Below are 12766 nucleotides of genomic sequence, written 5' to 3'. Positions count from 1 at the left end.
ATTTGCATATCAAGAGGAATTTAGCATATTTATGGGAAATGCAGGTATGTGATTGCTGCTAATCCTGCATAATGCACGGGCATGAGTAGTTCTAATCACATACCTGCATTTCCCATATCCCCTCCCTTTAATGCTGCTAATCCTGCATAATGCACGGGCATAAGTAGTACTAATCACTTACCTGCATTTCCCATATCCCATCCCTTTGATGCTGCTAATCCTGCATAATGCACGGGCATAAGTAGTACTAATCACATACCTGCATTTCCCATGAATATGCTAAATTCCTCTTGATATGCAAATTCTTTTGTCAAGGCGCCCTCTCCCCCCCTTCCAACCCAGCTTAAATATATGCTCCAAGCATGGTGCTGTTTCATTCAGACGCTGTCGCCTCGACAGACCTGGTTTTCACCTGAGGACGGCTGCTTGCGTTGTGGCCGAAACGTTGTGAGAATTATTTTATTATGTTTTATTTTTATTATTTTATTACTTCCCTTCTACGTGACTTTACCGAAAGAACCAAGAAGATTGAACATACTCTTTCGGTAAAGTCACGTAGATAGAAAACGAATATTTCTGCAGTCATGAAAGCTTTAAGTCAAGATTACTATTGAGCATTTACGCACTGGTCGGGGGCGCCGTGTTTCGCGTCCCACCCTCCCAGCCAACAACTGTGCAGACATGTGGTTAAGTGAGCAGCGACCCCCACGTGTCACCGAAACCCCCTTAATCCACACGAGTCGGGAGACACCTTTCATTTGCCCTTTGCCGCACACGCCGGTCAAACCGACGCGTCTCCTTCTCTCAACCGGAATGAGCCAAATTGAAGTGACAGGGAGTCCAATCATTGGTGACTGTGAGGAGAACTCGCTGCGCCTGACGAGGGAAAGCCCAGGGTCTGAGTGGTGTCAGCTGAGTATCTCTGCCCATCCACCTCTATCACCACACAGGCTGTACGACACCAGTTGGAATCTTCATCATCATCAAAAATAATCTAAGTTGCAGCGACTTCGCCGCTCTGCTCGGTTGCTTCGCTCGTTCATTACCCCATGGACGAGCGTCGATCGGCGACGGCGACGGTGACAGTGGCGGTCGTGGTGGTGTCCTTCACCCGTGATGGCAGGTCCCGGGCCGGCGCTGCTGCTGGTGTCCACGCGGCACTCGGTGCTGGAGTTGGAGCTGGGCTCGGCAGCGCCGGCGCTGCAGACGCTGGTGGACGGCGCGGCCGGCCTGGTCGGCCTGGACGTCCACTGGGCCTCGGGTCGTCTCTTCTGGGCCGACTCGGTCGCCGGGCAGCTGTGGAGCTCCTCGCTGTCGAGACACAACCGCACGCTGGTGCCGCCCCCACTCACACTCCTCGCATGCGGTGACGCGGCGGTGGTGTTGGTGACGATGGTGACGGTGGTGGTAATGGTAGTGGTGTTGGTAGTGGTGTTGATGGTGGTAGTGACTGACGGTGGTGTTGATGGTGGTGATGGTAGTGGCGTTAACGGTGGTGGTGGCGTTAACAGTGGTGGTGGTGGCGTTAACGGTGGTGGTGGTGGCGTTAACAGTGGTGGTTGTGGCATTAACAGTGGTGGTGGTGGTGGCGTTAACAGTGGTGGTGGCGTTAACAGTGGTGGTGGTGGCATTAACGGTGGTGGTGGTGGCATTAACGGTGGTGGTGGTGGTGGCGTTAACAGTGGTGGTGGTGGCGTTAACGGTGGTGGTGGTGGTGGTGGCGTTAACAGTGGTGGTGGTGGCATTAACGGTGGTGGTGGTGGCGTTAACAGTGGTGGTGGTGGCATTAACGGTGGTGGTGGTGGTGGCGTTAACGGTGGTGGTGGTGGTGGTGGCGTTAACAGTGGTGGTGGTGGCATTAACGGTGGTGGTGGTGGCGTTAACAGTGGTGGTTGTGGCATTAACAGTGGTGGTGGTGGCGTTAACAGTGGTGGTGGTGGCGTTAACAGTGGTGGTGGTGGCGTTAACAGTGGTGGTGGTGGCGTTAACAGTGGTGGTTGTGGCATTAACAGTGGTGGTGGTGGCGTTAACAGTGGTGGTGGTGGCGTTAACAGTGGTGGTGGTGGCATTAACGGTGGTGGTGGTGGCGTTAACAGTGGTGGTTGTGGCATTAACGGTGGTGGTGGCGTTAACAGTGGTGGTGGTGGCATTAACGGTGGTGGTGGTGGCGTTAACAGTGGTGGTGGTTGTGGCATTAACGGTGGTGGTGGCGTTAACAGTGGTGGTTGTGGCATTAACGGTGGTGGTGGTGGCGTTAACAGTGGTGGTGGTGGCATTAACGGTGGTGGTGGCGTTAACAGTGGTGGTGGTGGCATTAACGGTGGTGGTGGTGGCATTAACGGTGGTGGTGGTGGTGGTGGCGTTAACAGTGGTGGTGGCGTTAACAGTGGTGGTGGCATTAACGGTGGTGGTGGTGGTGGTGGCGTTAACAGTGGTGGTGGTGGCGTTAACAGTGGTGGTGGTGGCATTAACGGTGGTGGTGGCGTTAACAGTGGTGGTTGTGGCATTAACGGTGGTGGTGGTGGTGGTGGCGTTAACAGTGGTGGTGGTGGCGTTAACAGTGGTGGTTGTGGCATTAACGGTGGTGGTGGCGTTAACAGTGGTGGTTGTGGCATTAACGGTGGTGGTGGTGGCGTTAACAGTGGTGGTGGTGGTGGCGTTAACAGTGGTGGTGGCGTTAACAGTGGTGGTGGTGGCATTAACGGTGGTGGTGGTGGTGGTGGTGGCATTAACGGTGGTGGTGGTGGCATTAACGGTGGTGGTGGTGGTGGTGGCGTTAACAGTGGTGGTGGCGTTAACAGTGGTGGTGGCATTAACGGTGGTGGTGGTGGCGTTAACAGTGGTGGTGGCGTTAACAGTGGTGGTGGCGTTAACAGTGGTGGTGGTGGCGTTAACAGTGGTGGTGGTGGCATTAACGGTGGTGGTGGCGTTAACAGTGGTGGTGGTGGCATTAACGGTGGTGGTGGTGGTGGCGTTAACGGTGGTGGTGGTGGCATTAACGGTGGTGGTGGTGGTGGCGTTAACAGTGGTGGTGGTGGCGTTAACGGTGGTGGTGGTGGTGGCCGCAGGTGCTGGGGGGCGGAGTGGTGGGCGTGGAGGGCGTGGCCGTGGACTGGGTGGCAGGTAACCTGTACTGGGCGGACAGCGTGCTGGAGTCGCTGCAGGTGGCGCGGCTCGACGGCTCCCACCGAGCGACGCTGCTCAGCGACAACGTCACGAGCCCGCGGGGCCTCGTGCTCGACCCGCGGAACCAGTGAGATCCGTCGCCCGCCCTCCGCGCACCGCCCGCGAGGCCGCTCCTCCCGTCCCCAACGGTCTCCGAGGCCGCACGGGGAAACCGTTGCCGTCTTCGTTGTTCCCTCCTTTCCGCAGGTCCCGCCTCGTGTTCTGGTCGGACTGGGGCCGTCGGCCGAGCATCGAGCGCGCCAGCATGGACGGCCGCTTCCGCCACGTGCTCGTGTCGCACAAGCTCTACTGGCCCAACGGGCTGGCGCTCGACTACGCCACGGACACGCTCTACTTCGCCGACGCCTACCTCGACTCGCTCGACTCGTGCGACTTCAACGGCGAGCACCGCCGGCAGATCCTCGCCGGGGACCACGTGAGTCGCTCCGCGCCGCCCGCGAGACCGCGCCGCCCGTGGCGTCGTCCTGAGGGTGATTGGCACCGCTTGCTATGTGAGTTGCCATGGAAATGGCTTCACCTCGTCACACGAAGCTGGTAGCACGTTAGGAATATGACCCGGAAAATAACAAAAAGCACCAGTTTGGAAATAACACAAAGCGCTTGTTTAAGAATCGGTATGGCGCAGAACTAAATTTAATTTGGTGAACATCACAAATAGCTGTGAGTGATGACACCCCAAGACTCGTATTGCTTGTGACTGTATATTTAAGAAAATACCAAGCAGTGACGAAATTAATCATAACGATGGAGTTGATGATGATGATGACATTTGGTAAATGGCGACGTTCTGCAGCTGCTGCAGCACCCGCATGCTCTGGCGGTGTTCGAGGACTGGGTGTACTGGACGGAGCGGCACACGGGTCGCGTGGTGCGCGCCAACCGCTGGCACGGCACCAACACCAGCGTCGTCCTGGAGGGGCTGGAGCAGCCGCTGGCGGCCGTGGTAGTGCACCCAGTCCGGCAGCCCCCGGGTGAGCCCTCGCCCACCCACCCCCGTTGCTGCCACGCACATCACCCAGAAAAAAACGAAGACAAAGATCCCCCGTATAATCTAGATTTTAAGTTTTCGTGACTGCCGGGATCCATACTCTTTGGTTCTTTCGGTAAAGTGACGTAGATATAAAACAAAATAAATTAAATCACTGATTTAATGAAATTAAATCACTGATTAAATTTATTTTTTATCTACGTGACTGATTTAATTAAATCACTGATTTAATTAAATTAAATCACTGATTTAATTTATTTTGTTTTATATCTACGTGACTTTACCGAAAGAACCAAAGAGTATCCCCCGTATAGCCTTCTAACATGCTGTTGGGTCAAGTGCTGTCAGCGAGCCCCTGTCAAGGCTGACGTGGCACACGAGGGCATGGGTGGCCAGCACCACGCCCCGGACGCCTTTGTCTTCCTCAGTGCTGATGTTTACACACAGCACCCGGTACAAGGCTAAGTCTGCCTAGGGGAGACCCAGAACAGGTTCAAAGCACAGCGTGTTAAATACTGCACCGCCGCCACACACACAAATGTGTACGCGCATCATTAACCACCGTCTACTGAGGCTGCGTGTGCAGCGTTGTGGGCAATGTTGTTGGCCTGGAATACCTGGCCACTGGGCATTTCCCCTGTAAAGTCGCTCCCGGAGGTGGACCACCACACACATGGGGCAAAACCTCAGCATCCGTGGGGCTGGGAAAGGATCAACAAATCCCAGAACTGGCTTGACAAACAGATGGCTGATTGCCCATTGGCTAGGTCCGGCCGTGGTTTTGGGGAATGTTGTTATTGTGCTGACCGGCTCGCTGACCGGCGTACGTGCGTGCGTGCGTGTACGCAGCATGGAACCCGTGCGCCAGCAACCCGTGCAGCCACCTGTGCCTCCTCTCCTCCATGCGGCCGTACTTCTTCTCGTGCGCCTGCCCCTCGGGGTGGTCCCTCGCCACGGACGCTCACGCCTGCGCCAAGGGTAGCAGCGCTTGCTTGAACGCCGCGCTGTGACGCCGCGACACACACACCACGCGGCGATCCTGCGATGCGACGCGGCACCCTGGCCACGATGTTAGAACGCACTGCTCTGCCACGGTGGGATCAAAATTGCGATTTGTAACACGCACAGTATTTCACAGATGTGAATGATCGAAACTCTGGGGCACAGAGCCAAGCTCGGTGTCACTTTAAAAAGCCAGGAGGGAGAGTTGGGGGCTTTTAAGAAGAGATGGACTATTTAAGTGTCTCTTTAAAGTCGATGTAGGCTGTGAATGCACAGCAGCGGCGACGACAATGGTCGTGTTCCAGACGGTGGGGGCTGGCACGGAGAAACTAAAACGAAACTATTTTTTATTTCACCAGATAAGGCCTACCGAGCTGCATGTGGCTCTTGTTCAGAAGCGACCTGGCGATCACAAATGACAGCGCAACGTAGTGGCTCATCACGTGTAACTTCATAGCAGTCAAATACTCTCAATGCCTGTTTCTAAATGTGGAGGGAAAAACCGTGGGACCCGGAGAAAAATCCACACGACCACGGGGAGAACACGCAGGCGTCAGGGTTGGGATTGAACTCCAGGACAGGCAAGACTCGGCAGTGCCGTTCCTCCTTCTTGGGATAGAGAGGAGGAGGCTGTGAGTCGCGCCGCTACAGCGGGGAGAGTTCCACCGCGAGCTGTGGTGCAGAGCAACGGGAGCGAGAGAGACACGGCGGAAGACCGATGCTCTGACATGCTCGACGGTGCTGTGCGACGACGCAGCGCGAATCCGCGAGGGCCACTCGAGCTGCACGTTGGCCGTCCCCGTGTGTGCTCTAGATGAGCAGCCCTTCCTCATGGTGGTGCGAGAGCGCGTGATCTTCGGGGTGCCGCTCGACCCCTCCGTGAAGACCAATGACGCCATGGTGCCCATCTCGGGCCTGCACGGCGCCCTGGACGTGGACTTCGATGAAAGAGAAGGCTTCCTCTACTGGGCGGAGAGCGCGGTGAGTTGTGCACACCGCTGATGCTGTCTCTTGTCGGTTCGTGGGTCAGAGCAGGAGACCGTGGCGCGCATCGTCTCCGGCTGTGAAGTCCGTCAGAGCGTGCCGGGCGGACTGGTTGTCGCCCGGCACGTACTGGGGGAGGAGGAGGCTGTCTCGTGGTGCTGTGGCTACGTGGAGCTGACATCCACTCAGACAGTATATAACATCGACATACGACATCTGTATTTATTTACCTTTTTATTTCCCCCGTGTATCTGGTGCTCTCACTGTGTAAAAGCGTTTGCTAAATAAATCGGTCCGAGATTCCCTCCACTAGGCCAGGTGAGATTCCTTAACAGTGGCCATGACATTCACGAGTAGGTAGGGAAACGGCCGAATCACTACTGCTGTGCGTGTCTGTGTGTCTGCGTGTCTGTGTGTCTGCGTGTCTGCATGTCTGCGTGTCTGTGTGTCTGCTACCCTTCAACGCTTCAAAGTGCATTTTTGTGGAGAATGGCGGCTGTCATTGTTCGTCTGCGAATGTGTGTTTCAGTGAAGAGGGACGTTGCAGTGGTTATCGCACTGCGCTATAAATCGGGCAACCTGAGTTCGATTTCCGAACACGGCTAACATCGGTGACAAAAATCAGAACCGGCCCTGGGTCTCTCCTCTCCTAGGTCAACACGGCCTCGTGCCGTGTGTAAACATCAGCACTGGGGAGCCAAGGGCGGCCAGGGGTGGTGCTCGCCACCCAACCCCTCATGCGCCGTGCCGGCCTTCGCTCTCAGCGCTTGCCCTAACATCCTGTGCAGGCTATACGGGGGTCATCTTACGTCTTCATCTTATTTACCCGCAGGGTTCGATTCAGCGCGTGCGCACGGATGGCACGGAGCGCGCCGAGTTCGCTCCGGCCGCAGCGCTGGGCGTTCCTGCCGCCCTCGCCCTGGACCGGATCTCACGCAACCTGTACTTCACCAACACGCAGGGCCTCTCCATAGAGGTGCACCCCTCCCTCCCGCCGGGCCCCGCAGCACTGCCATGACTCGTAAAGATGTGGACACTAACTGAGCCACGTAAGGGCTCTAAGAAGCACAACCCCTAAACCACGTCCACTGCGCGAACCGTGGCAGCAGATGCGGTCCCTTGATGCGCAAATGGAACATGAACGACTCTCCTGTGTGCGACTGTGGTCACGAGGAACAGAACAATGGGGCGTGTCACGAGCTCAATGTTTGATCACAAACACGGAGGAGGAGGCATCATCAGAGCGATGATTCACCACTCGACTACTCCCAACAATGACGATGTTTGTTTAGTCTTTTCCTTCCCCCGCACCTCAGATTAGCAGCTTTGGCTACGTACTGTACGTTGCGAAAGAAGTTCAACATACACGCATACAATGTATGGTTGTTGCTCTAGATCAGGGGTGGGGAACCTTTTTTCTGCCAAGGGCCATTTGGATTCATCTTCTTGGTTCTTTCGGTAAAGTCACGTAGAAGGGAATAATAAAATAATAAAAATAAAACATAATAATATTATAATAAAATAATAAAAATTTAACATAATAATATTATGTTTTATTTTTATTATTTTATTATTCCCGTCTACGTGACTTTACCGAAAGAACCAAGAAGATGAATCCCTGCAGTCACGAAAGCTTTAAATCGGCCATTTGGATATTTATAACATCATTCGTGGGCCACACAAAATTATCAATTAAAAAATTATCCTGTTATATTTGGTCAAACATTTAATTAACTCACCCCTAATGTGATGGCTGGAACTGCTTCTCTTTGTCGAGGCGTGTGATGTTAGCCGGTATTGACGATGTTGCTACTCGCAACTGCTTTTCCAGGTTTGCTCCTAGATTTATTGAATTTCGAGTCCCGCCTGCGGTTGCCTTGGCAGGGCCACACCAAATGATTTCGCGGGCCTCATACGGCCCGCGGGCTGAACGTTCCCCACCCCTGCTCTAGATCAACATCGGCCGTACGGATAATATTTTGGCTCCCTCGGTAGGCCATTCTCTGAAACACGGGGTGATGCACCATTCTGCCAGAGGTTCCATGTGGATTCTGCATCTCATGACATCACGTTGGCAGCACATTGGGAAAGAAAAACGTATTGATTAGGACCGTAAAATGACTTAACTTAGCACGAGTGTGGCCTGCATGGATGTGATGTTAAGTTTCACGTGCCAAAGAAACCTCCAATAACTGTCGCGCTGCGTTTTCCGTGCCGATGTTTGTGACGGAAGCCGTGCGGGGTCTCCCTTCAGGTGGTGCGGCTGGACGGGGCCCAGCGCTACCGGCGAACGCTCATCACCAGCACCGGCGATGCCGCGGGCACCGGCCGCCCCGTCGGCATCGCCGTGGATCCGGCGCGGGGGTTCGTACGGCGCTCGGTCACCCGTCTGCTCACGCAGGAGATGCCGGTGCAGCGAATTGCCTGGCGCAGGCGCGCGTGCGCGTTGCGTTTGTGTGTGCGCGTTACGCGCGTCGTTGCGCGTCTGTGCACAAGTACGAATACTTCACGTGTGTGCGTTCCTGCGTGTGTTGTTGCGTGTGTTGTTGCGTGTGTTGTTGCGTGCGTGCTGGCTGCCCTGCGCAGCATGCTCTACTGGGCAGACCAGGGCACGGACAGCGGGGCCGCCCCCAAGATTGCAAGCGCGCACATGGACGGCTCGCACGCCCGCACGCTCTTCTCCTCCGAGCTGAGCCGCGTGGAGCAGCTGGCGCTCGATGTGGGGGCGCAGACGCTGTACTGGACCGTGGTGGGGCGTGGCGTGGTGAGCCGCAACCCCTCCCAGGGCACGCACAGCCCCGGCTCGCTGCCCCCACCCTCGGCCCCGACTCTCGGCAGGCATTACAATCCAAGACAATGTGGATTCACGCAGCGTCTGAATGCGACCGCGTCTAAGGACGATGTGCAGAAGCAGTGGGCGGCCTTGTAGGCGGGGGGCAGTGCCACCCAAACAAAAAACGAGTTGCGCTCGTCGCAGACACCGCTGTGGCCCCGCGAGGACGCGTGGAGGCACGTTGGTGCCGGCCTGTTTCACCGGCGCTCTCCCCCCCACCCCCTACCGCCACCGCCCCCAGATAGAGAGCGGCAGCGTGTCTGGCACGGGCCGCGTCGTGCGCGTGTCGGGGCTGTCACGTCCGCGCGGCCTCGCCGTGCACGCCGGGCTCCTCTACTACGCCGACTCCGACTTCGAGGCGGTGGAGCGCGTGGAATGGATCGCGGGACGCGGGTCGCAGGCCGTCGTCGTGAGAGCCAACCTGGCTGGGCTGCGTGGCCTGAGGGTTCACCACCGCGACGGTACGTGTCGAGCGCCCCGCGACGAACCTCCCCTGGGAACGATTCTGGCTGCCGCCGGTCGCCGCGTGGCAGCCAGCGGCGAGGCTGAACGATCCTCTTCCTCCCCCTCGCAACGCTCGCTCACCCAGCACTCTCTCGGCGGGGTAAGGAACCCGTCGGGTGAATGTAATCCACCTTCCGCCACGGGCCGTCCTTCCAGGGCCTGGTTTTAAATCTCGGATTGGCTGCCCCCCATAGGGGACCCGGTGTGCTCGGGTCCTAATCGGATCTCCTTCTCCCAGGCACCTTTTCCCGTATGAATGGGCGAGCACGACCGTTGTCACCCGCGCAGACTCGGCGGGCGGCACCAACGGCTGCAGCGGCGGCGGCGGCGGCGCCTCCCCGAACGGCGGCTGCGAGCAGCTGTGCCTGCCCGTGCCGGGCGGCGCGCGGGCCTGCGCGTGCACGCACGGCTTCCGGCTGGCGGCGGGCGGGCGCGCCTGCCTCGCGCACGACTCCTTCGCGGTCGTGGCCCAGCGCTCGGGCATCCGGGGCTTCGACCTCGACGGGACGACCCACGGGGAGGCCGTGGTGCCCGTCGGCGGAGCAGGTGAGCGGGAGACGCGGCCGGCGGGCAGGGGGACGTCCGACGTTGTTTTCTAGAGCGTGCCGGATCCGCCCCGCGAGCCGCGAGCGACGCGCGCGCGGCCTGTGCCCAGGGCGCGACGTGGTGGCGGTGGCGGTGGACGTGCGGAGAGGACGCGTCTACTGGGCGGACGGACCCGCCGGGGGCCACGGCGGCGTCCGGAGCATCGAGAGGGACGGCTCGGCGCTGAAGGACGTCGTCGCCACGGGCGTCGGCGCCCAGGGGATCCGCGGCATCGCCCTGGACTGGCTGTCTGGTGAGTCGGTCCAGCCTCGGACACTCTAACTGCACTCTTTACAGAACGGCTATCCTTTTCACAGGATATATGTTTCGTCTGTACGAACTGTGATTCGGTGACTGGAGCGAACCACTCTCAATAAGGCTCAAAATCCTATACAGCAGTAGCAAACGCAAAAGTGGTGAGCTTTGGAAAGAGATCAAAGTGAAATTTGTGGATTTGTGACGATCAATTTACATTTAATCTTCAAGTCGTGTCACCAAGGCGCTGACTGAGCACCGATCCGACGAACATCGCGCAACGCCACCGACCCCGCACCTCATCGCCCCCCGGCCTCCGCTCTCCCCGTCTCCGCAGGCAACCTCTACTTCAGCAACGCGTTCCACGCCGAGACGCTGCTGGAGGTGTTGCGCGTGGGCACGCCGTTCCGCGCCGTGCTGCTGCGCGCGCGCGGGCAGGAGCCGGCGGAGCTGGCCGTGGACCCCCGGGCACGCCGCCTCTACTGGCTGTCGGGCGGTCCCGGCGCGCGCCTCCTGGAGCGCTCGCTGCTGGACGGCGCCGAGCGGCGCTCGCTGCTCGCCGACGGGCTGGTGGCGCCGCGCGGCCTGGCGGTGGACGCCGCCAGCGGCCTCATCTACTGGGCCGACCCGGGCGCCGACGAGATCGGGCGCGTGGGGTCCGACGGGCAAGGCCGTGCCACCGTGCGGAGGGGCAGCCGCTACCCCGCGCCCTGGGCCGTCGCCGTCGTGGGGGACCGGCTGCTGTGGCTGGACCGCAACCTGCGCAAGGTGCTGCGGGTGAGAACCGGCGGCGCTCGCGATCGCGACGGGCCGAGCCAAAGGGTCGCTCGTTTGTCCGAGCTTAACCGTAACAATCCTGCCGCGTTATGGAATCGTTTGAAGTGCCTCGGCGATGAACGGAAATCCCCCCCCCCCCCCCCCCCCCGGCAGACGAGCAAAGAACCGTCGGAGGGAGACGTGCAGGCGGAGGTGATCCGCGATGAGCTGAGCGAGCTGAGCGGCCTCGCCGTGTTCCACGCGCTGGTGCAGCCCGACCACCCCAACCCCTGCCGCTCGCTCGAGCACGGCAACAGCAGCGGCAGCGTCGGCAACATCAGCGGCATTGCCGGCGCGTACGGACCCGACCCCGGGGTCTGCTCCCAGCTCTGCTTCGCGATGCCGGGCGGCGCGTGGGAGCGGCGTTGCGCGTGCGCCAGCGGGCAGCTGGCGGCGGACGGCGTGACGTGCGCGACGTCGCTGGACGGGGAGCTGCTGCTGCTGGCGCTGGAGGAGGGCGGCGTGCACTCGCTCGGCCTGGACCCGGACCCGGACGGGCGGCGCCCGCCGCCGTTCGGCCCCGTGGCGGCCGGGCTGGCCACCGTGGGGCTGGACGCCGACGCCGCCGCCGGGAGGGTGTACTTCACGCACAGCCTCGGCCACGGCCACGTGGGGCTGGCGTGGTTCGACCTGGCCGGTGCGGACGGGACGGCCCCCGACATCACCAACATCACCTCCAGTGCGTGGGTGCGGGCGTGGGCGCGGTGCCGGCCGCACCGCCGGCCCGTGCACTGTGCTGGCCTTCTTAGGTGCTCGCTTACAGCACTTGTCCCGAAAGCCTATGTAGGCTACACAGGGATCTTTGTAATTGTGGGCATAGTTGATTGGATTTCAGGCACATTTCTCAGATATCTCTTTAAACTAAACTATTTAAATTTCACCAGGTAAGGCCCACTGAGATGCACAGCTTTTTTTAAGAAGCAACCTGGCCACAAATGGTTGCTCAACGAAATGGCTTATCACGTGAAAATTTATAGCAATCAAATACTCTAAATGCATGATTTTAAATGTGGAGAGAAAAACCGGAAAACCCGGAAAAAAATCCACACTACCACGGGGAGAACATGCAAATTCCAAATATCACAGGCGTCAGGGTCGGTATCGAACCCACGACCTGCTGTATACCAGGCGAGGTAGTTAACATCTCGCCACCGCGGCGCCCTTTCCCCCCGAGCCATTCGCAATGCCTTTGTTAAAAGGCGACACAAATGTGATGCTTGACAGCACCGTTCGCGGTCGGCAGCGTCAGCCTCGCGTGCGACCTTTAACGCCGGGGCGCTCTCACTGACCCCCCGTGCCCTCGCCCCCCCACCCCCATCCTGCCGGGGCCGCCAGTGGAGAGCTCGCGCGAGGACCTGGCGTTCGACTGGGTGAGCCGGCGCCTCTTCTACAGCGACTTCAAGGGGCAGCTCATCGCCTCCATGAGCCTGGAAGGCACCGAGCACACGGTGATCGCCCGGGTGTCGCACCCCCTCGCCATCGCGCTGCACCCGTGCCGCGGGTGCGTCTCCTCTGCCGGCGCCGGGGGAAAAGTCTCGCGTCCCTAAGCATCGCTCCCCCCCCCCCAAGATGCTCACTCGGAAGCTGATCTTTAGTCTTAATCGTCACCATCG

At 58.9% G+C, this 12766-nt stretch overlaps 1 protein-coding gene across 1 annotated transcript in view; it reads left to right on the top strand.

Annotated features, from left to right (window-relative positions):
• Positions 1-12766, top strand: part of LOC144721124 (low-density lipoprotein receptor-related protein 2-like) — an 86006-nt gene that overhangs the window by 44620 nt on the left and 28620 nt on the right. Inside the window, exons 29-43 of the mRNA XM_078598519.1 lie at positions 1124-1335; positions 3069-3253; positions 3373-3601; positions 3980-4157; positions 5024-5152; positions 5991-6157; positions 6993-7136; positions 8415-8524; positions 8747-8924; positions 9235-9454; positions 9786-10043; positions 10153-10335; positions 10675-11114; positions 11268-11832; positions 12489-12654. Coding sequence (XP_078454645.1) covers positions 1124-1335; positions 3069-3253; positions 3373-3601; positions 3980-4157; positions 5024-5152; positions 5991-6157; positions 6993-7136; positions 8415-8524; positions 8747-8924; positions 9235-9454; positions 9786-10043; positions 10153-10335; positions 10675-11114; positions 11268-11832; positions 12489-12654 — 3364 coding nt within the window. The remainder of the gene's footprint in view (positions 1-1123; positions 1336-3068; positions 3254-3372; positions 3602-3979; positions 4158-5023; positions 5153-5990; positions 6158-6992; positions 7137-8414; positions 8525-8746; positions 8925-9234; positions 9455-9785; positions 10044-10152; positions 10336-10674; positions 11115-11267; positions 11833-12488; positions 12655-12766) is intronic.

This window comes from Lampetra planeri, chromosome 10 (genome assembly GCF_965212315.1).
Source record: "Lampetra planeri chromosome 10, kcLamPlan1.2.h2, whole genome shotgun sequence".
In the NCBI taxonomy this organism is placed as follows: domain Eukaryota; kingdom Metazoa; phylum Chordata; class Hyperoartia; order Petromyzontiformes; family Petromyzontidae; genus Lampetra; species Lampetra planeri.
Note: the sequence above shows the minus strand (reverse complement) of the source record. Positions and strands in the feature narration are given on the sequence as shown.